Source organism: Zootoca vivipara, chromosome 9, assembly GCF_965207765.1.
Source record: "Zootoca vivipara chromosome 9, rZooViv2.hap1.1, whole genome shotgun sequence".
Taxonomy (NCBI): Eukaryota; Metazoa; Chordata; class Lepidosauria; order Squamata; family Lacertidae; genus Zootoca; species Zootoca vivipara.
The window spans coordinates 50,534,129-50,559,882 of record NC_142592.1 but is presented as its reverse complement, the minus strand read 5'-3'; the positions used below and the strand labels follow the sequence as shown (position 1 = coordinate 50,559,882).

The window sequence follows — 25,754 nt, the reverse complement described above, 5'->3', positions numbered from 1 at the left end:
CCTATACCAAAGATTCAGGAGAAATCAAAGGTGTTTTAACATCCATGGGTCTTACTGTTCTTCCTGTTTCACTATGAAATCTCCCTAGGGTTTCTGTCGTCTAGGGTAGTATGCAGGCATGATTCAGGGTACATGAAGAAGTGGACCCTGAGAACTGGACTACTAAACAGTTTAAGCAACTATGTCTGAACGACTGTTGCACTGGAGCAGGGAAGTTCCATGCAGCTTTGGTCGCATTCCTCTGTGTGCCATTGTATCAGTAGAGATGGCTGCAAGGAATATAAACTGGGCACCTTGCACTTGCAAAGAAGATTCCTGCCTATCACTTTGGAAGCTCAAGAGAGGAAATGTGTATTCTTGAGGGTAGGTGATTTGTCTCCAGTTTAAATCCTGAATAAATTACTGTGCTCCAGGAATAAACTATTTGGGAAACGCACCATAGGCTCATGTGTTTTGTCACCAGAAACTCAGGATGAGAGGCAAGAATTAAGGGTGCACAAGTATTCTGTACACAATATATAACACAACACTTACAGCTGGAAAACAGCAGACAGTGAGAATGTTTTATTTCCATTCCTAAAACCATTTACAATTATAACAAATTTAACACAACAAATATATAAATCATTACAATCCTGTAATCCAAAATACATATAAAATTTTCCTGTACCATATCTCTGTACTATTAAGCGCCTTTGTCTAATAAAAATGAAGGTTCATTTCATCAATGCAGGGTGTAATTTGTGCTTTAGGCTGCAATCCTAACCACGTCTATTCAGAAGTAAGTTCCATTAAGTTCAATTTGACTCACTCACTCAGGTACGTGGTCTTAGAATTGCAGCCTATTAGTTATCTGTATGCTAGGAAAGCATTCCATGTTAGAAGGAATTCTTCAGGATGAGTAAGACTCGTTTAATTTGATGTGAGAGGTTATCCAGGAGGAGGAGCTTCCTCACTTTCTGTGACCATTGAGTGGTGAAATTGCAAGTATTTGGGACTAGGTGGTGATGTTTATTTGTGTCTTTTTTTAGTTTCACATGTGTAAGTGTTGAGTTAGGCAGCTCCACTCCACCAAATGTCATTTTGGCCACAACTCTTTTACCATAGATAAGCTACCACTTGACTTAGCTCCTGCAAGGTTAAATGTATTTTAAGTACAGTCCACTAATCTTAAAATGGCTCCTTAATATCTCTACCAAATGAAGTTGCTTGTTCTTGAATATGACTCCGTGGCTGCAGCGCTCATCTCGCTCTACAGGCCAAGGGAGCCAGCATTTGTCCGCAGACAGCTTTCCAGGTCATGTGGCCAGCATGACAAAGCTGCTTCTGGCGAACCAGAGCAGCGCACAGAAACGCTGTTTACCTTCCCGCCGGAGCGGTCCCTATTTATCTACTTGCACTTTGATGTGCTTTCCAATTGCTAGGTGGGCAGGACCTGGGACCGAGCAACCGGAGCTCACCCCATTGTGGGGATTCAAACTGCTGTCCTTCTGATCAGCAAGCCCTAGGCTTAGTGGTTTAACCCACAGAGCCACCTGGGTCCCTTAAGCAACATTACTTTTGCTATGTCTCTAGCCAGGTGATCATACTGAATTTTCCATCTTCCCTGGTTTTCTACATGCAGATATGCAAGCTTCCTCAGCCGGGCACCAGCTTTTAATATACTATAAAGTCTGGTGTCCACTCTGTTGGTGGTTCCCAAATTCTTTGCTCCATGGATGAAAATGGCTGAGGGTCTTGGCAGACCACTTCCCCCCCCCCTGCCGATTGTAGCAAGTGTAATGTACTGTGCTAGATGCTGTATGCTTTTCCATTGTTTTAACAGAACAACTGCAGACCACCTGAACAAAGCTCACAGACCCTTGGTGGTCTGTGGACCACAGTTTAACAACCCCTGCACTAGATTTACCATTGGTCTGTTCCAATTTTTCTGCTCTATATGCTGAGATTGAATACTGGCCTAACATTCCAACCATGCAAAAGTCGGAGATTTTTTCCAGACTCACACCTCTATCCAGACAAGTAGGAGGCATGACCGTAGTTCAAGGGCAAAAGCCCTCCGGGAGGATGCACAGAGCTAGGCTGATGAGAGATGTGGTCTAGAAAGAGTCCTTAGGCCTGACAGAGAGACTTGAGGTTTCCCACTCCTGATCTAAGCAGAACTGGGTTATGCTTTTTGCCCAAAACAAGACCACCCTTTAAATTTCTGATATCCAAATGCTGTGGCTAATTGTTGGTAAGAAGAGAATGGCTTGTCACAGTTGTCTGCCTTCTTGTTTAAAAGTGGACTTAGAGGCATATCCCTCATAGTTGGAGTGTGAGGAGCTCCCAAAGAACAGATGTGGAAGGTCCTTGGGATGCACATCCTTCAGTACGTTAGGACATCCTGGGGCACCACTTTCATCAGGATCTGCAATTTTACTGTGATGGAATCTAGACAAATGCAACAAGGAAATCAGAGGACAAGTTGCGTTTGGGAGAGGCATCATTTGGTGTTCTCCCGCGAAAACAGAAAACTCTGGCTGCTTCACAAATCAGACATATCGTGGTCCACATTGTGAACCTATTCCCTATGAAGTGTGAGAGACACTATCTGGTTTCACTTCCTGTTTACATGCAGTTAAAATTATTAGCATGCTTCTTGGTAGTTAACAGGGCAGAGCCATACACTATAGCCAGGCATGTCCAACAGGTAGATTGTGATCTACCAGTAGATCACTGGACATCTGCAGTAGATCACTGGTAGATCACTGCCCCCCAAAAAGAAGCTGAACAACTGTGGCTGCCCTAAAAAAAGCTCAGCATTTTACCCCCTCCCTGAAAAAGCTCAACAACTTTGACCTGAACCCCCCCCCCAAAAAAAATGGGCCTTGGGCCTTCCTCCTTCCACAAAAAAAGCTCAACAACTTTGACCTGAACCCCCCCCCCAAAGGGGGTAGATCACTGCCAGTTTTTAACTCTGTGAGTAGATCGCAGTCTCTTGGGAGCTGGCCACCCCTGCACTATACAGATAGGTATATATGCTTGCTAACATTTGTGAAGTAGTCTTGAGGAATGCCTTCTTGAAGATTTCTTCTCCAGTCTCTACCAAGTTCATTGGAACTAGACATATGCTTAACCTTTCCTGTGGTTGAGCTCTAAGCAGTATTATACATGCATTGATTTATATTCTTCATGACTTTACCAAAACTTCATAAGGTAAGTACAATGCTTTTTGGGTTCTTATATGTGTGACTTCGTCCATGGGGTCACAAACAGTCAGACACGACTAAACGACTAAACAACAACAACTGTGTGACAAGGGGAAGTGCAACAGGCCTAAATTACTGTGGAGGACTGTGGATATTATCACTGTTTATTAAATTTATATACCATCCTGCATCCAAAGATCTCAGGGTGGTTTGTTATGGTGTGTTTTTTGTGGTTTTTATACTGTAAACCACTTTGTGATCTTTGGCTGAAGGGTGGTATAATATAATAATAATAATAATAATAATAATAATAATAATAATAATAATAATAATCTGAGCATAGTTTCTGCTGCACAGATGCTGGCATTTTGCAGCATCTTAAAAAGCAGAGACATCACCTTGCCAACAAATCTCCGTATAGTTAAAGCTATGGTTTTCCCAGTAGTGATGTATGGAAGTGAGAGCTGGACCATAAAGAAGGCTGATTGCCGAAGAACTGATGCTTTTGAATTATGGTGCTGGAGGAGACTCTTGAGAGTCCCATGGACTGCAAGAAGATCAAACCTATCCATTCTGAAGGAAATCAGCCCTGAGTGCTCACTGGAAGGACAGATCCTGAAGCTGAGGCTCCAATACTTTGGCCACCTCATGAGAAGAGAAGAATCCTTGGAAAAGACCCTGATGTTGGGAAAGATTGAGGGCACTAGGAGAAGGGGATGACAGAGGACGAGATGGTTGGACAGTGTTCTCGAAGCTACCAACATGAGTTTGACCAACTGCGGGAGGCAGTGGAAGACAGGAGTGCCTGGTGTGCTCTGGTCCATGGGGTCACAAAGAGTCGGACACGACTAAACGACTAAAAACAACAACACATTTATAAAAGGACAGAGGGAACTTTGTCCCCAACTCTTTGGAGACGCAGAACTCCTCTTGACAGCTTGTGAGCCACAAACAGTGTCATGTGCCATGTGTGAAATCGGGCCTCATTTACGCTAATTTTGAAGCTTCCCTTTCACAGTTCTGAGCTACCATAGCTGATGCCATACTTACTGAACACGGATGTGAAGCAGCTTGGGATCCTAGTCTTCTGCACCACCAGATAATAGACGGGCAAGCCAGACAGAGTCACAGCACAGCCAATGCTGGTGTTCACAGGATCTGAATACAGGGATGTCCCCACGATGCAGAAACAGGCTGTTGTGAACACTAGTGGGAAAAACAAAGGCACCTAAAGGAAAAAGGGTCAAATTGGAAAATAAAGTTCTGCATAAATGCAAAAAAGAAACATGTTTTGAACATGGAGAAGAGTCGTATACAGTATTTAATTCGAGAGATGGAAAGGACCATAACTCATCCCTATACAAAGCACTTAAAAACAACAACAATGCTCTTAGCAATGTCTCCATCCTCTAGTTTTAATAAAGTGCAGGAAAAGGAGCTGGTTTAGGGTTTCTTTATGGCTTCTTCCCAAATACTGGCATGTTATGGTGGCATTTTTCTCCCCTTCTCCTATTTTTGGCTTCTAATGGATCCTTGATTCCCTTTTGTTCTTGTTCAGTTAGCAGCCTGTGAGCAAGGCTCACACTTTGCTTCTGCTTATGTAACACAATATTTACAGAATATGGCCACCCAGCAATGAAACCCCCCCTAAGCAGCTTATAAAATAATAGCTTCAGACATACTTCATTGTGACTTGCTTTCCTTAACCATGGTTAAGCATTACACTTGGCCATATAAGAGGTGGTTAAAGATTAGCTGCAAATGGATATCAAAAACATGGACACCCCATCATCATTAAGCAAATTGTGGTTAAGGCGGTTTCCCCATCTCTCTGCTTACAACAAGGCATCCCTAAACTGCGGCTCTCCAGATGTTGTTGGCCTACAACTCCCATGATCCCTAGCTAACAGGACAAGTGGTCAGGGATGATGGGGATTGTAGTCCAAAACACCTGGAGGGCCGAAGTTTGGGGGTGCCTGGCTTACAAGATGAAAAATGGGTCCTGTATTGGGTAATCCTCCCTGGGGTCAAGGCTTCGTCTGGCAGATAAAACCATGGTTTCAGTATACATTTGAGATCTTACAGGGTGAGAACGACAAACCACTTGAGCATTATGTCTGGATTTTTGTGCCCTGGGATTGCCCTTTCCCCCCTTTATGTGCCTGTGTCTTCCTTTAGCTAGGTAAAAGATAGAAGCACAGTTTTACCCTTCCCTGTATCCACTATCTTTAGTCTTCTTACCTTAAAGGGTCTTGGCAGTTCTGGATGCCGATGACGATGTATCATGAGCCCCAGGGTGGCAAGACCTATGAAGAACCAGCGTGAAAAGCTATAGAAGTTCAACAGCCCATAGAGGTCACCAATGGACACCATCAAGTAGATCAAGGGCAACTGCAGATGGAGAAAAATGGCGGTGTTGGAAATATGTCAGTAGAATACAAAACCACTTTCCCATGCTCCTTTTAGGCTTTCCTTGTGACTCATTACTGTATAACACTTGTCCATTACTACTGAGCAGAATTATGGGAACGTTTTCAGTTGATGAGACCTGACTTGGCCCTGAAACTCCCAACTAGTACAAAATTGCTGATGGGGGCAGATGGCCAACAGCATGTAACATGTCTGTTGAAACATGCACACCAGTTGCCCACATGCTACCAGCCCCCAGGTTCAAGGGTCTTGTGTTAATATACAAAACCCTAAACCCCAGATACCTTAAGGTGGTGCTTCTCAAACTTGGCAGTGTTTCTTTAAATAGTTAAAAGCAACAACACAATAACCCCCTCTTCCCACAAACACATTTAAAAGTATTAATCAGTCTCATGGAACAAAAAAAATACAAATAGAAATAGACTAGGCTTGCCACACGTCAGGAAAATTCCTGACATGTCCTGGTTTTTCTGGGCGTAAAAATGGTGTCAGGGGGAATTTTGTCAGGGGAAACCTGGTTGTATGGCAGTGGAATGGAAAAAGCAGCTCAGATACCTCAAAAATCGCAAAAATCAGTATTTTGGGGTCAGGCTTCCCCAAAAAAGCTCTTCAGTTTTGGGTGGTTTCCTATATAAAAAAAAGCTCAACAACTTTGCAGGTATGAGGAATTTAACTTTTTGAAATATGGCAAGCCTAAAATAGACATATAACACTTAAGAACAATATAAAACGACCCCAACTAAACTCAGCCATTCTTATCTAAAATAGACAATTCCTTTATCCATCTGCCCTCTTTCAGTAACTAACAACAAGCATCCTTTAAGTACGACATGGATGTGACAAAGCATTACCTGCCCAAAGATGAAGAGGCTAAAACCAAGGTGTCTTAATGTGGTGTGGCCAATTTGTTTCAAACATGGAAACCGATAATATTCTACCTTTATGGAGTTTGTGTACATGCAGTGCCTGACACTGTCTATCGTTTAAGAAACACGTGTTTAAGAAATTACAGATCATCAGTCTTCTAAGGGCAAAATCCCCCCCTTGCACTGCACTTTACACCCAACCACACACTAAAGCAAACCTTGAAGCTCTTACCATTAGTATCAAGGCTGGAAGTGGAGTGTGTCTTTCAAGGTGTATCATTGAAAAGAGAGCTGGCCACTGTCCTTCCCGGGCAGCTGCAAACAACATTCTGTGGAACAAAATCCGCACATTGAATTCCACTTCCTTTTTTTGCTATGCTTACTGGAGGTTTGTTAAACACTCCTTTTGTTAAAAGAAAAAAATTCTCCCCCCCCTTAGAAATCATAAAGTGTTAGGGATATCACATACTCTAGGAAAAGAGAAGCCCACAACAGCAGCATTGCACCTGGTAAATTTGGAGAAGACTTCCTTTTTATTTATATTCCTATCACTGAAATGTAAGCGTTATTCAAAATTGTTCTCTAGCTTCCACCACTCACAGTCCATTGACTGGTTTTTTAAAGAAAAGTTCTTTGTGAAATATCAGCTCGCAAAAATTGGCTGTCTTTATTGAAGTGAATTTAGATGCTCTTTAAACTACACCAATGCTGGACTATGCAGAACTGGATAAGATGACAGGAAGAATGCCATTCTGGGAGAAGATTTATAATGAAATGAAAAAAGTGTTGAAAAATACCTTTATCAAGAAACCGGAAGCTTTTTTACTTGGGATAGTTAGAGAGGAACTACCAAAAAAATACTACGTTTTTTTCTGTATGCCACAACAGCAGCAAGGATTCTATTGACTAAGAATTGGAAGAGTGAAGATCTACCTACAGTGGATGAATGGCAGATGAAGATGATTGAATTTATGGAATTGGCCGAACTGACCGGGAGACTCTTTGACCAGAGGGAAGAGTCGGTGGAAGAAGATTGGAAGAAATTTAAAGTTTATTTAAGAAATAATTGCAATATTGGAAATGTTTAAAATAAGATTGGGAAGTACAGGGAGGTTGTAGAGGAGGATTTGTAGAGGTATTGTAGTATACTAAGATTTAGATATAAGGGTAATATAAGAATTGAATGTTGATAAAGAATTAATATGAGGTGAATTTTTGTTAGTTAAGGTAATAATAAGATGATTGAAGTATGATATAGAAGTTACTAAGGATGATATACAATGAAAAGCAGAAAGGAGGGACTTGAAGAAGTCAACAATGTTAGGATACATGAATGATAAATATGGTTGTTGTTTTTCTTTTTACATTTTGTAATTTTGAGTTTTATGTGATTTTTTGTGTGTGTTTTATATGTTTTTTCTTCTTCTCAGTTTTATAAAATTAATATATATATATATATATATATATATATATATATATATATATATATATATACATGGGGGGGGGGAGATGACAGGAAGAATTCCAAACCGGCGAGATCAGAAGTTTTTAGAAGATTGGAGTAAATATGTGAACTATTTGAAAAACAATTGTAATCAACAGATTACGCTTGTAGGACTGCAAGAAGTTTCGTAAGGAGGACTATATGAAATATTGAAGGGGGGAAATAAGAAATGGACTATTAGTTATGGACTGTTAAAAGTAATAGTGAAAAGAATGAAATGCAAGGTAAGTGAGGAAGATTGAAAATCATTAGACGTGGTTGATGGAAGTCCAAGGCTTATAGCCAAAATGTTGTAAAGATGTGAAAAGATGTTATGTGGTGTATGGAGATTGTATGCAAAAAATTAATATAATATATATATATATAAAATAAAAATAAACTATACCAATGCACTTGACTTTTTTCACTTTCTATACAGACATTATCCCTAAGGTGTGCAGAAAAATATTTTTCTTAGGTTTGTGCTGTGTTTCTTTAGCTACAACTTCCCAGCATTTGGAAATTATTTTTTTGGAGGGGAAATGCTTTCTGTATTATTCCCTAAAGTAGCATTTTGTTAGAAGGGAGACACTAACAAGATAAGGAACTGTGAACAGTTTACTGTAATAGGGACATTTGCTTTGAAATGGGCAAGCCCTTACCTTGAAGCAGCAAAGATTCCTCCATTCAAAGCACCAAAACAAGACAGAGCTACAAGTACTGGAATCACAGAGGAAATGCTCTTGAAAGCTTTATCAGCAAAACTCTGGAAGAAAACCAAGAGAGCTTTTTCAGACTGTTGTTTTCCCCTTTACAGTATTTCTTTGAAAAGTAAAAGTGGCCATATTGGGCCCTGGAGAAAAAAAATCCATGTTATAGCAATACTTTTAAAAGGTCAACCACAACATCATAGGGTACAAACCTTTGAGTTCTGTAGAACTTTCTATTATGTCATACAGTAAATGAAGGCAGTGTAGTGTAGTGGTTAGAGTGTCTGAGTAGGACCTGAGAAACTATGGTTCAAAATCCCAGCGAGCCATGAAGCTCGCTGTGTGAGCCAGTCGCTGCCTCTCACCCTAATATACCTCACAGGGTTGTTGTGGGGGTTAAACAAGGAGCTGGAGAACAATCTAGGCCATGACGCATGTGCCAGGGGCGCCAAAAGGTGTTTTGCCTAGGGCGCAAAAAGCCCTAGCACCGGCCCTGTATCCACAGCAGGGCCATCTTAAGCCTATCCAGCGCCGCAGTTCAGAGATCCCTCCGGTGCCCCGCCCCCCATTCCCAGCCGAAAAGTCGGAGCCGCGCGCTGTTTTTTCGTTTGAGCAACTGCTCCTTGCGCACCTCCAAGGCACCGTTCTCCCCCCCCCCAACAGATTAATTTGCGCAGATTAAATTGCACGTGGCTCCCCTCCCCACCAAGCCTTTCTGAACTTGAAGGGAGAGCTTCGCCTCGCCTCCCCACTTTTTAAAATTGGCCACTTTCAACTTGGGGGAAACTCCTTGCCACCCACTTTCTCTGTCGCGAAATCTCTGCACTAGGCAGCATGAGGCATGGAACAATTTGGGCCAACGGGGGGCTCCTGATCGCTACTTCGGATTGACTTGTCAGAAGCCGGAGCCTGCAATAGCACCCCACCCGCTTCCCAAGGCAGAGAGCGACCATTACCTCTTCCCTTTGCCCGATCCTGGCCGGTCCTCCTCCTCCTCCCCGCGCGCAAACAGAGTGAGCTACAGCGCGCGTCTTCCACCTTTGTGCATTAGCCGCTCAGAAAGAGCAAAAAGGCACTTTCCACTTTCCTGATCATGTGGCTATTAAAGGAAGATGACCCGATCCCTCAGGCGACAGCGGTTTGGCGGGCAGTGGCTGAGGGGATTCCCGCGGCCGAGGGAGAGGAGGATGAGGAGGATCCAAAGGGTTTAGTGGCTCGTTGCACCCGGCCAATGCTGGGGTGCCCCTGAGAGGCCGGCGCCCTGGCGCAATGAGCCACTAGCCCCTATGGGAAAGACGCCTCTGCTCCACAGCAATGACCAGAGGAGGAATGATTGCTGGAAGCACATAGAGAACACACACCATGATGCATCTGCAGCAGCACAACTGTATGCCTTCACTTGCCCCTGCTGCAACAAAACATGTCTCTCCCGTATCAGTCTCTGCAGCCGCAGGCGGCGCTTTATCTCTCCAATGGTTTGACTTCACTCCCAAAGGTACATTCCTCCATTGTCTCCTGAGACAGACAGATGTCAGCAACAACAGCAAATAAATAAAAAAGCAAAAACTGGGCCAGCCCAGGGTGGGAGAGAGAAATATATATCTGGCCTCAAGTGACAAAAGTCGTTTTCAGAGAGCCAGGTGCTCATTGTGGTGAGTACACAAGTTCTGTCCAACAGGAAGGTAGTTGTGCATGTCACAAGATATTGCAAAACATTTGAAAGCTGCCACAGCCCTGCTGCCAGCAGAGGCCACCTGTAAAATGAGCCCAAACTTGAAGAGGTCAGCACATCAGCCGCAAAGGCCTATCCAAATTTGTGTCCAGACAGTTGAGGGACAATACATAAATTGCTGCCTTATGCTGAATAAAGGTATATTGATCTGGAGTGAACCAAAAATCTAGGAGTGCTCGGTATTCTGTCTGGTTTTGCTCATTTGTAGGTGCACAATTTAAAGATTCTTCCTTGAACAGTTTAGAAAAGCATGTATTATTCCTCTTTGCTGCCCATGATGGAAACAGATGTCTGCCCTAGGAATTTACAATCTGTTACTTTAATTTATGTCCAATAGGCCTTCGAGACCATCTCTCTTCTCCTCTGCCCCCCTGGTAATATTGGTCTAAAAATACAGACAGCGTGCAAATTGCCACACTCACCACAGCTACTGCGTCAGAGCTGAGAATCTCTTGTGGTGTCAGGACTGCGTAGTAAGACACATTGGTAAGGATGTAACACACTGTGACGACGGCCAAGGACACCATTACAGCGAGAGGGATATTCCTGAAGAAGAAAAGCAGCCTCTCTCATACACGGTTCCACTTTAGAGGGAGATTTCCCTTCACCCTGTGGCCACCCACCTTGAATAACGTAGAAGGCATTTGCAAAAATAGGAAAATAAAGACAGTCAGGAAGTTTATTTGGTCCACATTTCACGGTGCCTTCTCTCTTCCCACCCATTTCCTATCTTGTAAGCTATTGCCAAAATATGACAAGACCTGCCAAAGGTGCAGAAATGAAAACAGGGACACTCGAATACTCATATCTCTTCTCAAAGAACAGGCTACTTTTGGGAGCCTGATGACCTCCCTGATCCTGTATTATATGCTGGATGGCAATGTGTTGCTTGCATTATATTTCTTTACGTATCTGTATGTATAAATGTGTCGTTTTCAAGATTGCGATACTTCGCCACTGTGATTCACGCACTGTGGGTCACTCTGTCCTTGAGGTTAGTTTGGAAGATGCAGGGAGTCTCTCACTACTACTACTAATTTATTACTACTACTACTACTACTACTACTACTACTACTACTACTACTATTCCTACTCTCTAATGAGAACCAACTTCATTCTTTCCCCATTCAAATGAGTGTTGTTGTTGTTTAGTCGTTTAGTCGTGTCCGACTCTTCGTGACCCCATGGACCAGAGCACGCCAGGCACTCCTGTCTTGCACTGCCTCCCGCAGTTTGGTCAAACTCATGTTCGTAGCTTCGAGAACACTGTCCAACCATCTTGTCCTCTGTCGTCCCCTTCTCCTAGTGCCCTCAATCTTTCCCAACATCAGGGTCTTTTCCAAGGATTCTTCTCTTCTCATGAGGTGGCCAAAGTATTGGAGCCTCAGCTTCACGATCTGTCCTTCCAGGGAGCACTCAGGGCTGATTTCCTTAAGAATGGATAGGTTTGATCTTCTTGCAGTCCATGGGACTCTCAAGAGTCTCCTCCAGCACCATAATTCAAAAGCATCAATTCTTCGGCGATCAGCCTTCTTTATGGTCCAACTCTCACTTCCATACATCACTACTGGGAAAACCATAGCTTTAACTATACGGACCTTTGTCGGCAAGGTGATGTCTCTGCTTTTTAAGATGCTGTCTAGGTTTGTCATTGCTTTTCTCCCAAGAAGCAGGCGTCTTTTAATTTCGTGACTGCTGTCACCATCTGCAGTGATCAAGGAGCCCAAGAAAGTAAAATCTCTCACTGCCTCCATTTCTTCCCCTTCTATTTGCCAGGAGGTGATGGGACCAGTGGCCATGATCTTGGTTTTTTTGATGTTGAGCTTCAGACCATATTTTGCGCTCTCCTCTTTCACCCTCATTAAAAGGTTCTTTAATTCCTCCTCGCTTTCTGCCATCAAGGTTGTGTCATCTGCATATCTGAGGTTGTTGATATTTCTTCCGGCAATCTTAATTCCGGCTTGGGATTCATCTAGTCCAGCCTTTCGCATGATGAATTCTGCATATAAGTTAAATAAGCAGGGAGACAATATACAACCTTGTCGTACTCCTTTCCCAATTTTGAACCAATCAGTTGTTCCATATCCAGTTCTAACTGTAGCTTCTTGTCCCACATAGAGATTTCTCAGGAGACAGATGAGGTGATCAGGCACTCCCATTTCTTTAAGAACTTGCCATAGTTTGCTGTGGTCGACACAGTCAAAGGCTTTTGCATAGTCAATGAAGCAGAAGTAGACGTTTTTCTGGAACTCTCTAGCTTTCTCCATAATCCAGCGCATGTTTGCTATTTGGTCTCTGGTTCCTCTGCCCTTTCGAAATCCAGCTTGCACTTCTGGGAGTTCTCGGTCCACATACTGCCTAAGCCTGCCTTGTAGAATTTTAAGCATAACCTTGCTAGCGTGTGAAATGAGCGCAATTGTGCGGTAGTTGCAGCATTCTTTGGCACTGCCCTTCTTTGGAATTGGGATGTAGACTGATCTTCTCCAATCCTCTGGCCATTGCTGAGTTTTCCAAACTTGCTGGCATATTGGGTGTAGCACCTTAACAGCATCATCTTTTAAAATTTTAAACAGTTCAGCTGGAATATCATCACTTCCACTGGATATTCCATCACTTCCATTCAAATGAGTAGGAGTTCCCTTTTGTGTTTGCTCCCACCTCTGAGTTTATTATATATATATTTTTAAGAAACATTTTTTTTGCTGGCTGGATTTCCCCAGACACTCTGGACAGCCTCCAGCACATATAAAAACGTAATAAAGAAAAACATAATAATAAGCAAACCCTAAAAGAAGAATAGGTAAAGGGACCTCTGACCATTAGGTCCAGTCGTGACCGACTCTGGGGTTGCGCGCTCATCTCACGTTATTGGCCGAGGGAGCCGGCGTACAGCTTCCAGGTCATGTGGCAAACCAGAGCAGCACATGGAAACGCTGTTTACCTTCCCGCTGTAGCGGTTCCTATTTATCTACTTGCACTTTGACGTGCTTTCGAACTGCTAGGTTGGCAGGAGCTGGGACCGAGCAACAGGAGCTCACCCCGTTGCAGGGATTCGAACTGCCGACCTTCTGATTGGCAAGCCCTAGGCTCAGTGGTTTAACCACAGCGCCACCTGGGTCCCTCTCTAAAAGAAGAATAGCAGACCCTAAAAAGCCCCTCTTTTTATCCAAACTGCCTCGTTTATTGAACACTGCTGTTGAAGAACCTGCGCTGACTGTTAACTAGCCTTCAAGTTGTTGCTAATGTATAAAGCTGGAGCAACTCAGGGCTGGCTGACCATTTTCCTCTGTTCAGACTCAGTAGATCACTGAGATCTACTGCGGAGATTCTGCCGATACCGTCGCAACCTGCGCTGTGTCTTCTGAAAGCTGTACGGAAGTGGGGCTCCCACTGCCTGCGATTCAGAAGGTACCAAATGGCAGGTGCTAGTTTCTGATGTTTACTGAAAACTCGCCTGCCTGTTAAGGCTTTCCCTGACCTTTAGCTTTAGCTGAATGGATGGATGTTGTAGCTGACATCTGTGCTACTGCTTCGTTTCAATGGGCAGGAACAGTGGAAGCTGCCTTATACTGGGTCAGACTATTGACCCCTCTAGCAGAGTATTAGCTACTGTACACAGATTGGCAGCAGCTCTGCAGCATTTCAGACAGGAGATTCCCAATTGGCATCTGGTCAGTTGCTGTGAGAACAGGAGGCTGAACTAGATGGGTTTTTGGCCTGATTTAGCAAGATCTTCTTATGCCAATTTACTCAGTCTTTTATTTTATTTTTTTTAAACTCTTCCTGAGGTCCAACCGACTCCTAAGAGTTAAGGGGATTCTCCTTTTGGGGGCATCGCTGTTGCAGACTCTGCTTTCTAACCTTTGCTCCATTGGTCTTCTTCTCCCTCAGATGCTCTCAATTATTTTGGAAACACATTTTCCATACACCGGAAAAGAAGGGAACCCCACCCCCACCCCGTTTGCTCACCGTTTAGGATTTACAATTTCCTCTGTTACAAAGCTTATATAGAACCTGAAATAAGAAATCAAGACACAAGGTCAACATATGTGTTGCTGGTTTTTTTAAAATAATAAAAACCCTCCCCCCTCCGACCCCAGTAATAACGAATCCTGCTCTATTAGCTTCACTTTGCGAAAGTATACATCTTTCCATGTATACGTATATTGTATGTCTGTAATAAAATTAGACAGATAAAAATGCACACCAGACTTTTTGAAAACAGCTATGGAATCTTACGAAAGAGCATCAAAATGACCAAAGTGAATGAGCTGTGAAGCACGATCAGCTCAGTAATTCACAAAAGAAATGAACAAAGGAAGATGGCATTGTGAGTTACATCCCAACCCTACAACAGATATTTGGTGCAGACTAGATAGATAAATATTATCTGCAATCCAGGATTGTGCCAGCTCTGGAGTAAAGTACAGATTGATTGATTTATTGCTTAATTTGCATTTTCTTTCTGCCATTTGAGCAAACAAAGGAAAGCTCTACTAGAATTTTAAAAGACTTACCAGCCTCCATAGGCAAACATCCCAGAGTAAAAAGCAAGAGGCAGCTTGTCGAGCGTCAGCGAAGTTGTGTTAAAGCTGTCCTGGAAATTTTCATAGTGGCCTGCAAAAAATGAGAACATCAGCAGACACCATCCTAGGTCAGAAGCATTTTCCATTCTTCCCAGCCAGTTAACAGCATAAGGAGAACTGGCTGGAACAGGCCATGTATCATTGCTTTTGTTTCTGGAAAACATGCAGAAGTTCAACAGGTGCAGACTCAGCAACGGGCTATTATGGGTGAACTGTTGGGAACCAAGACCCGGAACACCTGGCCATTGTTTGATTAGCAGAGTAGAGGAACTTTGGCAGATGTATGGATTAAAAAAATACACAGACAGCAGAAAAAAATTCTGGGACTGAGCAATGGGAGCTCACCCCGTCATGGGGATTCGAACCGCCGACTTTCTGATCAGCAAGCCCTGGGCTCTATGGTTTAACCCACAGCACCACCCACATCCCATGAAGTGTAGATTTACTAAGGCATAAGTTATAGAGTTTGTTGCTAGCTCCCTAGCAAGGCAAAGCTTAGCTCATTTAGAGCAAAACCAGTTTCAGCAGAAAATTACACCACACGAATATAAAATGCAAAATGAAAGTAAAGCATAGAAGAGAAGAAGAAGAAGAAGAAGAAGAAGAAGAAGAAGAAGAAGAAGAAGAAGAAGAAGAAGAAGAAGAAGAAGAAGAAGAAGAAGAAGAAGAAGAAGAAGAAGAAGAAAACAACAGCTGAAGTTGAAGACCCGCTAGAATATTCTAGCATAGAGGTTTTCAACCATTCTGAGTCCATGGCTCCCTTGACCAACTACATTCTTTCTGTGGCACCGCTGTGGGACTCAGGAGCCCAGTTATGTCACCCTTGCCTGCAGAGCTGGCAGCCTCTCACCCTTTTTTGAACACCCTCCCTTGTGGAGTGTTCCCTCAGCCTCCTCTCCTTGGGAGTCCTTTGTGCAGCTGCAGCTGCTGCCCCTGGTCTCTGAGCTGACCCCCTTCCCTGCCCCAAAGAGAGGTGCCTCCTCACACCGCAGGGGCCTGGAAGCACCCCCTGCCCGGCCCTAGAGGCACCATTCGCCCTGGGAGCTTGTGGCCAGAGCTGCTGCAACAAACAGCTGTGCAAGCCTTTGGGATGCAGAGATGCAAGAGAGCATCAGAGGAGGAGGGGGGGGGAGGAAAGAGGGACAAAGGCCAGTGTTGTCTGCGGCACCCCTGGCCATCATTTCAAGGCACCCTAGGGTGCCACGGCACACTGGTTGAAAACAACTGTTCTAGCATATTCCACCTTCTACTGGCAGTTTCTGCACACATAAAACTTCAAACCTTGACATGAATGGGGGAGCCCTTTTTCAACCTAAGGGTTACATTCCCTTGTGGGGATCTTTCCAGCGGCCTGATATTCCCCACCTCTATATCCTGGGGTGAGAAAGGGAGCAGAGTGCCTACTTTGTAGGCTGCATGTAGGGCTTGGCCCTCAGCAGAACCATGGATGTGTAAAAACTACCTGGGGCTCAAGTGGGATAGCTCAGTTGGTAGAGAATGAGACTCTTAATCTCAGGGTGGTGGGTTTGAGCCCCACATTGGGCAAAATCCCTGCCTTGCAGGGGGTTGAACCAGGTGACCCTTGTGGTCCCTTGCACCTCTACAATTTTATGAGTCTGGAAAAGTACCCCACAAAGGGGGGAAAAGGTAAAGGACCCCTGGACGGTTACGTCCAGTCAAAGGTGAATCTGGGGTTGCGGCGCTCATCTCACTTTTCAGGCCGAGGGAGCTGGCGTTTGTCCACAGACAGCTTTCCGGGTCATGTGGCCAGCAGGACTAAACTGCTTCTGGTGCAATGGAACACCGTGACGGAAACCAGAGTGCACGGAAACACTGCTTACCTTCCCACTGGAGTGGTACCTATTCATCTACTTGCACTGGCGTGCTTTTGAACTGTTAGGTTGGCAGAAGCTGAGACAGAGCAACGGGAGCTCATCCCGTCATGCAGATTCAAACCTTCTCATAGGCAAGCCCAGGAGGCTCAGTGGTTTAGATCACAGCGCCACCCGCATCCCTACCCCACACAGAATTCTGTTATCAAACCTACCGTGGTCCCCTGGCAAGTCTCTCTCACCACCCCCAGCTTTCTTATTTCTTTGCCACTGCGGGTTTCCGCCCCTTCTGATGCCCCTTGCTCATTTCACGCCACAGTAGGAGGGTTCTGGCCAGTCTTACCATTTCCCAGAGCCATCATCCCGGGAACGATGATCAGACCAACCGTGACCATCTTGAGGGCTGTGAGGAATGTCTGTATGTTGGCTGACCAGCTCACACTCCAGCAGTTGAGGGCTATGACTAGGGCTGGAAAGGAGGGGAGAGGTGTGATGTGTAAATAGAAAAATGGAAAATGCATAAATACTTTTTAAGAAAAAGGAGGAGAGAGAAATCACCATAACTGTACCATAGCTACGACTGTGATGTTCATGCTTTTGGAACAGCTAGCGAGTGTTGACTTTTTGCTGACATTAAAAAAAACAGAACCAGAAATGCTTCTGTGTCATAACAGCCCATGGAGAGGTCGAATACTGCTTCTCCAGCAAGCTTACTTACTAAAAGTGCTGATCATTAGAAAAAAAACCCACAAGCTTGATGGGACTTTCTGATAGCACTTCAGCATGACTGGCAAAAATGTCAATAAATCCCTGTTGCTGGATCTCTACAGATCTCTAATGCCTGCTAAAATCTTTTATATTCTGTGTAGGCAATTAAGAATACATCTTTCCACAATGGCTAATCAACAATACATATACATGTTTTTACTGTACGGTTTTGGGTATTTTTGTTTTAAACTGCTCTGATATTTTTAAAAAATGAGACAGCAGCCTATCAGTATTTTTAAAAAATAAATAAAGCAAAGCTCCACCTGCCTTTCTGCTGGTCACGTAGCTTAAAGGCCGAGGAGCCCTATAAGGAAGGAGTTTACAACTGTTTGCGTGAAGCTTTCAAACACGCAAGAGCACTGCTGTTTTTAAATATTGCCAGTGAGTGGCGTTTTGTTTTTTTAACTAGCTGGCTTTTAAATAGCTTTTAACTGGGTTTTGAAAAGCCCTTCCCTTTGCCAACTGGCTGACAGCATCAAACAAAAAGAAAACCAGCTTCTGTTCATTTACAAACTGCCTTGGATATATCTAGCAAACTTTTTAAAGACACCAGGAAGAAATATCTCAGCATTTCATGGATGGCCTGTGAGAACTAAGGCTGCCACCCTAAGCCCACTTACCTGAGTTTAAACCCCACTAAATTCATGACTTCTGAGTAGACAAGGTTAGGATTGTGAATCGAGGAGAACTCATACGGTTATCATACGGCACTGGGAACCTCTTTTCTTAGAATAGGGCAGGAGTAGCAAATGTGGTGCCCCCCAAATGATCTGGATCCCAATTCCCAGCCACCCTAGTCAGCATGGCTAATGGGAATGGATGATGGGATCTGTAGTCCAGCAACATATGGACTACTAAGAGTGAACTGAGATGCAGCTATTGGGAATGAAAGGCAAGTTTCTCAGTGAGGCTAGGTAAGAGATTAAAGTGGGGGCAGCCAGCTGATGTGGTGCCTTCTAGAAGTTTGATAGACTACAACTTCCATCATCCCTGAGTATTGGCCATGCTGACAGGGGCTGATGGGAGTTCAGCGGCATCTGGAGGGCACTGTGTTGGCTACTGCTGGGTTAAAGCAATCGAGGTTTTAATGTCTGATGTTTTGTTGTGTTTTTAATATTCTGTTGGAAGCAGCTCAGAGTGGCTAGGGCAACCAAGTGATGGGCAGGGTACAATCAATCAATCAAACTATTATTATTATTATTATTATTATTATTAATTATTATTATTATTGGTACTGGCCTCAGCAGCACGGCCTGATAAATGCCAATTGTGGAGATGCAAAAGTGGGGTATTAAAAATATATCTCCCTATCAGTACAAACATTTAGAGAAGGGTTCTTGACTCATCATAAAAACAGGTATTATGAGCTATGAAGATTTGCTTTATTTGTGAACTTTCTCAGCCTATTTATGATATTTTGCTGTGGAAATATCTGCAAATGTACAAGAGAAAGTGAGAAATGTATTCATATTTGGCAGGTACATTTAGGATTAACTTGCAACCTTAGATATTTAGTTCTCTTTGGTACTCACTGATTCCTGTGGTGGTGATCAGCTTCATAGCCAAAGGAGGGACATCACACGGGGTGAAGAAAGGCTCAATTAAGTACCGACCAAATGCCAAGGAAACCACAGCCATATTTGCAGGTCTGGAAAATGAAACAAAGGCAAAAACATTTATTTTATTTTGGTCTTTTCTCTGGCAACTTTGTCTCCCTCTCACCTATGTTTTCTGTCTGCTCCTGTTGATGTCTGCTCTTCTAAAACAACCACAAATGAAGACATTCAGACACTTTTCCAAAGCATGGATTGAGGACTGGGAAGAACTTTCTGACAAACCTTCTGACGTTAAGAGCTGTCTGATAGGGGAATATACCTCAGAATGTGGTGGACTCCCCTAGACAGCATCTTAAAAAGCAAAGACATCACCTTGCCGACAAAGGTCCGTACAGTTAAAGCTATGGCTTCCCCAGTAGTGATGTATGGAAGTGAGAGCTGGACCATAAAGAAGGCTGATCGCCGAAGAATTGATGCTTTTGAATTATGGTGCTGGAGGAGACTCTTGAGAGTCCCATGGACTGCAAGAAGATCAAACCTATCCATTCTGAAGGAAATCAGCCCTGGAAGGGCAGATCCTGAAGCTGAGGCTCCAATCCGTTGGCCACCTCATGAGAAGAGAAGACTCCCTGGAAAAGACCTTGTTGCTGGGAAAGATTGAGGGCACAAGGAGAAGGGGACAACAGAGGACGAGATGGTTGGACAGTGTTCTTGAAGCTACCAACATGAGTTTGAGCAAACTGCGGGAGGCAGTGGAAGACAGGAGTGCCTGGCGTGCTCTGGTCCATGGGGTCACGAAGAGTCGGACACGACTAAACGACTCAACAACAACCCCTTCACTGAAGGTTTTAAAATAGAGGTTGGATAGCCATCTGCCAGGGATTGTTTCGCTGTGATTCCTGCATTGCAGGAGGCTGGACTAGATGACCATTGGCCCCTCTCCAAATCTACAATTCCAGGATCCGAATGAGAAGCTGTAAGACTCCCTTTCTGCCAAGTGCAAGGGCAGGCAATTACAGCCTTCCATTTCTAACAGGAAACAAAAAATTACAATTACAAAAATTACAATTACAGCCTTCCATTTCTAACAGGAAACAAAAAATTGCAATCTTGCCCAAATCAGACAGGCCACAGATTGCCCTCAGGCCAGGACCCCAACCATGGTTAGGGATTCTGATTTCAGAGCAAACCATAGACCAAAACCATTTTCATTCAATAGCCCAGCCACCATTTCATTTGAACTGGTGAACTAATGTTGCTTTGGAGACCAGGGTAGAGAATGGTAGCTCAGCTACCAAAATAAGAACCCAGGTTTTTCCTCACTATGCCCGAGATGCCCCATGGTATTATGGGAAAAGCAATAGCTGACGAGGCTGATGAAAGAAGTGCCCTGGTGCTACTGCCCCCCATGGGGGCAGGGGGGAGATACTTGTTGCCCTTGTTGATGGTGTGCTGCCCCCAATCCTGACAGTGGACTTTGCACTGCTCTGAAAAGTGACAGGAAATGAAGCCCTACTCCAAGTGGTTGGAGGTTGGGTTTCATTTCTCTGTTCTACATTTGGCCCAAAGTATTCATTGGGGAGCTTTCACCTCAGTTCTTCATGCAGTCCAGGGTAGACAGGGGAAATGCATGGGATGGAGCAAAAGGCCTTGAAACATGGCGATCAGAGCCTCACCAACACCCCACTAGGATTATTTTCAAAGCCTTTTGATGGCCATTGGCCCCCTCTGGTGTGAAGTGGAATGGTTTCCCCTGCTCCCAACCCCCCTTTCTCCTCTAAATTCTGCAGCATTTGTGACAACACACGCAAAACAAACACAAAAGGGAACAAGCTTTGAACGGATGGGCCTGACCTTGGTGGGGTGGTCGATGAGTGGTGTGTGTGTGTGTGTGTGTGTGTGTGTGTGTGTGTGTGTGTGTATTCTTGTATTTGCACTGAAATAGGGTGGTGGGCCCATGTGTTTGCATTGCTCTGTCCTGGTGCTGCAAGCGGTGAGATCCCTCTCCTCAGGGAAAGCAGCTCCCAGATGTTCTGTGGCAGACGGCTCTGTTTACCTAGTAGCTATCTGGTATTGGTGGAGGGGCAGATCATATATCAAACTGATTTCTATAGAACAAGACCTTTTGTTGCGGCTGCTGCAAAAAAGTACAGTGGCGGTCTTCTTATTGGAAGAAATATTCATCTATCTCATGTCATGACTGAAAGAAAGGCTGTGGCTGTGTGTGTGTGTGTGTGTGTGTGTGTGTGTGTGTGTGGTTTGTTTTTATTCTCCCATGGGGTTTTCTCTATTATTTCATTCATTCTCCCCCAAGCCCTGCTCCATCCCTTTCTTAGATTCTTTCCCCTCTGCCCTCCCTCTCAACGTCTCTGCAGCCATTTGTTAGATCTCAGTGGTGCTGCATCCACCAGCTGGCTGCTTTTAAAAACACAGCTGGAACAGTGCCCCTGTTGCGAGATTTAAAGAGACACAAAACTCCCAGTAAAGCCCCTCCGTCTCTCCGGAGAACCTCCCCCTTCTCACACAACAATGGGAAGTTAAAGCTGCCCTTACCGGATCATAACAAATTCCGCCCATAATCTTAGAAAAGCGGGCAGTGGCCCAAGTGTCTCCAACAGGTAAATGTAATGACCGCCGGACTTGGTGATGCATGTTCCAAGATCTGCATAGGACAGGGCTCCTAGAAAGAAAACATTTAAAATGTAAACCCAGTGTGCATTCCTTATCATCATCACCCTTATCTGATAAGTACAGCAATATCCCTGATTCTAAGTACATTGATATGAAATTCAGTTGCACTAAAATAAGTTGGACTGGTACCAATGGAAGGATATTTAGAACAAAGATGCGTTGTTGTTGTTGATGATGATGATGTTAATTTCCATTCTTTTGTCCTGTTCTCCTTCAAAGGAGCTCCCGCATTTTATCCTCACAATAATCCTGCGAGGTAGGTTGGGTTGAGAGATGATGAATGCCCCACTGTCACCCAGTGGGCTGCATGGCCAAATTGGGAGTAGAGGACTTCAGGGTCTCAAATTTCAGCAGCGTCCTGGACAACACCAATATTGAGCACCCCCAACTTTTTACGTTTTGTTGCAGGGCCCCCAGAGGTTCTGCATGCAGTATGACTGAACCAGTCGCACTCCCCTAAATCTGGCTCTGCAGATGGGCCTCTCTCCAATAAATTTCTAGCCCACTTTTCTGTTAAAAGGGGGGAAAACATGTTTCTTAGCAACATAAAAGCAGTATAACGATTATAAAATATAACTAACCAACCCCCATAAAAATATAATGAGAACAAAAAGATTAATATGAAAAGGCAAACCCGGTAAAAGAGTTCTAGTGTGTAACTTGGGTGTAGTTGGTAAAGGTAAAGGGACCCCTGACCATTAGGTCCAGCGGTGAACGACTCTGGGGTTGCGGCGCTCATCTCGCTTTACTGGCCGAGGGAGCCGGCGTACAGCTTCCAGGTCATGTGGCCAGCATGACAAAGCCACTTCTGGCGAACCAGAGCAGCACACGGAAATGCCGTTTACCTTCCCGCTGGAGCGGTCCCTATTTATCTACTTGCACTTTGATGCGCTTTCAAACTGCTAGGTTGGCAGGAGCTGTGATCGAGCAATGGGAGCTCATCCCATCGCAGGGATTCGAACCGCCGGCTCGATTCTGATCGGCAAGCCCTAGGCTCAGTGGTTTAACCCACAGCGCCACCTGCTGTGTAGTTAGTTTGTGGAATTTCTGAATCCCTTCCCACAACAGACAGTTCCAAACCAATTGCAAGAATAAAATGCAGTAGAAAATACGTAAACATATTAAAAATACTATAATCAACGTAAACACATCCAATCATTGGCGCTACCCAAATGCCCGGGGAAATCAACATCTTTGCTTGGTACCAAAATGTTGACAAAGTTCATTCATACCAGTCGGGCCTCACATGGGAGAGAGTTGCATAGATGGGGAGCTACTTCAGAAGAAGCTCGTTCTCTTCTTGTGACTCGGAGAAGAGCATCAGATGATGATCTCAGGGTTCGGTTCCTATGCGGACAGGTTGTCCTTTAGAGGTCCCAAGCCATATAAAGCTTTCAAGGTCAAAACCAGCACTAGTTTGAATTGAACCCAGTACAAATTGGCAGCCTTTGTGGTCAGGACAGATCCGGTGTTATATGTTCATGCCGTCTTGAGCCACTTAACAACTGAGCTTCTGCATTTTGCATTACCAGTAGTAGTAGTTTCCGAACCACCTTCAAAGGCAGCCCCACACACAACACATTGCAGTAGTCTAACCTGGAGGTTGCCAGAGCATTGACAACTGAAACCAGGCTATCCTCCACCCAGACAGGTAATAGTAATAAAAGTAATAGAAATTGCAATAATGTAATTCTCCGGTCAAGTAATGCATACAAAAAATGCATATACTAGGGCAAAGTGTGCACAAAAACGGATATATTTGTGAAAATAACATACAAAAGTGCATTGTATTAGGGGAAAGAAGATACATAATAAAATATGCTTTTCCAAAAGAAAGAAAGAAAATACGCGCACTGCGCAACATTGCATAGAGAAATGTGTATATTAAGGAAAAATTCACACTAAAATGCTGGTGAAATTTCATGAGGACTATTTTTAAAAATAATAAAAATCACAAACTGATGTGGAAATGTGGAGAACTGAATTTAATACTGGGAATTATATATATATGAGATTCTCCCACTGTCCTCCACAGAAGCCCATTTTGAGGTTCCATCATCCCCATATGAGGACACACCCTAAGTTGTTATACCGCAATTGCCACACATTGGGGTGGGAGAGAAGGCTTTCCGCCTTTGTGATAACCTCAGGCTGAAAAGGGAAGTTAAACCACCAAGCAGCCCAACGACTCACCAAATAGGGATAGGATCCCACAAGCCAGCCACACCAGTAAGGAGACCCCCACGTTGCCTGAGTTTTGCAAGACTCCTTTGGGGGAAATGAAGATGCCACTGCCCACCATGGTGCCGACCCCCAAGGCAATGACGCGGGTGAGGGTGATCTTCCTCCTGAGGAAAACGGCCTCCTTCCCCTCTGCCGGTGCTTTGCTTCTCCTGCAAACTCCCATGCCTTATTCGGTGTCCCCGCTGAGCCACAGGAAGTCCCCGTAGGGAGCACAACTCGAGTTCCTTTCCGGACCCCTGTGTCGCAGCTCAGTTCTCCTCTCAGTCAGTCTCTCGCTCTCTCTTTGCTTAGCAGGCAGAGTATGTACAGTTTGTCTGGGAAGGCTTTGGAATAACAGGAGCATGAAGTAAACAAATATTTAAACAAAAATATCAGGTGGGAGGGGAAATGGGGGCCCAAACCCCACGAAACGGAAGTCTGCTGCAAGGCTTTGCCCACAGCTAGTGATACGTGGCGTGGTGCAAGTCCAATTCCCGGCTTTTCACACAAACAGTTTGTTTTTGATCATGATGTTGCTCCACTTGGCTTTGCAGTACATACAAGCTCCAGTCCTAACCATGGATATTGTCTCCATGTCTGGTGGGTGACGTGAGCTTTTTAAGGAAGAAATGCCAACCAATGCTGGGTCCAATGGCCAAAAAGGTGGTTTCTGCATGTGCTGCAGAGGGAAGCGAGGGGCAGGTGGGGCTTGTCAACCTGGGAAGGGAGCCCACCTACGAGAAAGAAAATTGTGATCCTAAACCTCCGCTGCCTTCCGGGATATCTTGGGGAGAAGGCTAAGGAGTAAACCCTACACAAATCCCTAAGATGGTTGGGTGGTGCCTTGTAGGCCTCCAGGCTCCTCCTGGCAACTCCTGCAGCTAAGCTGGTGTCAAACACATTGCTCTGCTTTCCTTTGGACCACATCAGAGGGGGGTCTTTTCATCTGGGCAGCCCAGGACCTCCATACACACACACTGCCCAGGTTTGTGCCCCCAGGAAATCACTTCAGTGCTGCTAACACTGTGGTTAGACTTCACTCCTGGAAGTGCACTCCATTGTATCTTGAGGCAGATGGATGCCAACAATATACAAATGCATGCCCTCCAACATTTCTCCGATGAAAATAGGGATGGCCCATTCCATAACGATAAATTTGCTATTTATACTCCATACATCTTACTGGGTTGCCCCAGTCACTCTGGGCAGCTTCCAACATACATAAAAACATAATAAAACATTAAACATTAAAAAAACACTTCCCTATACAGGATTGCCTTCAGATGGCTCAGCAGTCAAATAACTCCATACCCTCCAACATTTCTCCAATGAAAATAGGGACATCCTAAGGAAAAGTGGGATCAAATCAGAAGCCGGGAGAGCTTCTCTAAATGAGGGATGTCCCTGGAAAATTGGGGCTTCTTGTTGTTGTTGTCGTTTAGTCGTTTAGTTGTGTCCGACTCTGCGTGACCCCATGGACCATAGCATGCCAGGCACTCCTGTCTTCCACTGCCTCCCGCAGTTTGGTCAAACTCATGTTCGTAGCTTCGAGAACACTGTCCAACCATCTTGTCCTCTGTCGTCCCCTTCTCCTAGTGCCCTCAATCTTTCCCAACATCAGGGTCTTTTCCAGGGAGTCTTCTCTTCTCGTGAGGTGGCCAAAGTATTGGAGCCTCAGCTTCAGGA

At 44.4% G+C, this 25,754-nt stretch overlaps 1 protein-coding gene across 2 annotated transcripts; it reads right to left on the bottom strand.

Annotated features, from left to right (window-relative positions):
• Positions 1-1,755: 1,755 nt before the first annotated feature.
• Positions 1,756-24,563, bottom strand: LOC118090638 (cystine/glutamate transporter-like). 2 transcript variants are annotated; one of them, XM_035126575.3, is made up of 12 exons: positions 24,039-24,563; positions 21,708-21,834; positions 19,131-19,246; positions 17,174-17,299; positions 14,930-15,029; positions 14,382-14,426; positions 10,835-10,958; positions 8,633-8,736; positions 6,720-6,816; positions 5,433-5,582; positions 4,242-4,419; positions 1,756-2,433 (listed from the first exon to the last, which is right to left on the bottom strand). In XM_035126575.3, exons 1-12 carry the CDS (start codon positions 24,250-24,252, stop codon positions 2,369-2,371), a joined length of 1,446 nt encoding a protein of 481 aa, XP_034982466.2. In that variant the 5' UTR covers positions 24,253-24,563; the 3' UTR covers positions 1,756-2,368. The 2 variants fall into 2 exon arrangements, with proteins under 2 accessions (XP_034982466.2, XP_034982467.2); XM_035126576.3 differs by lacking the exon at positions 14,382-14,426 and having other exon boundaries at positions 24,039-24,393.
• Between the last annotated feature and the right edge of the window lie 1,191 nt (positions 24,564-25,754).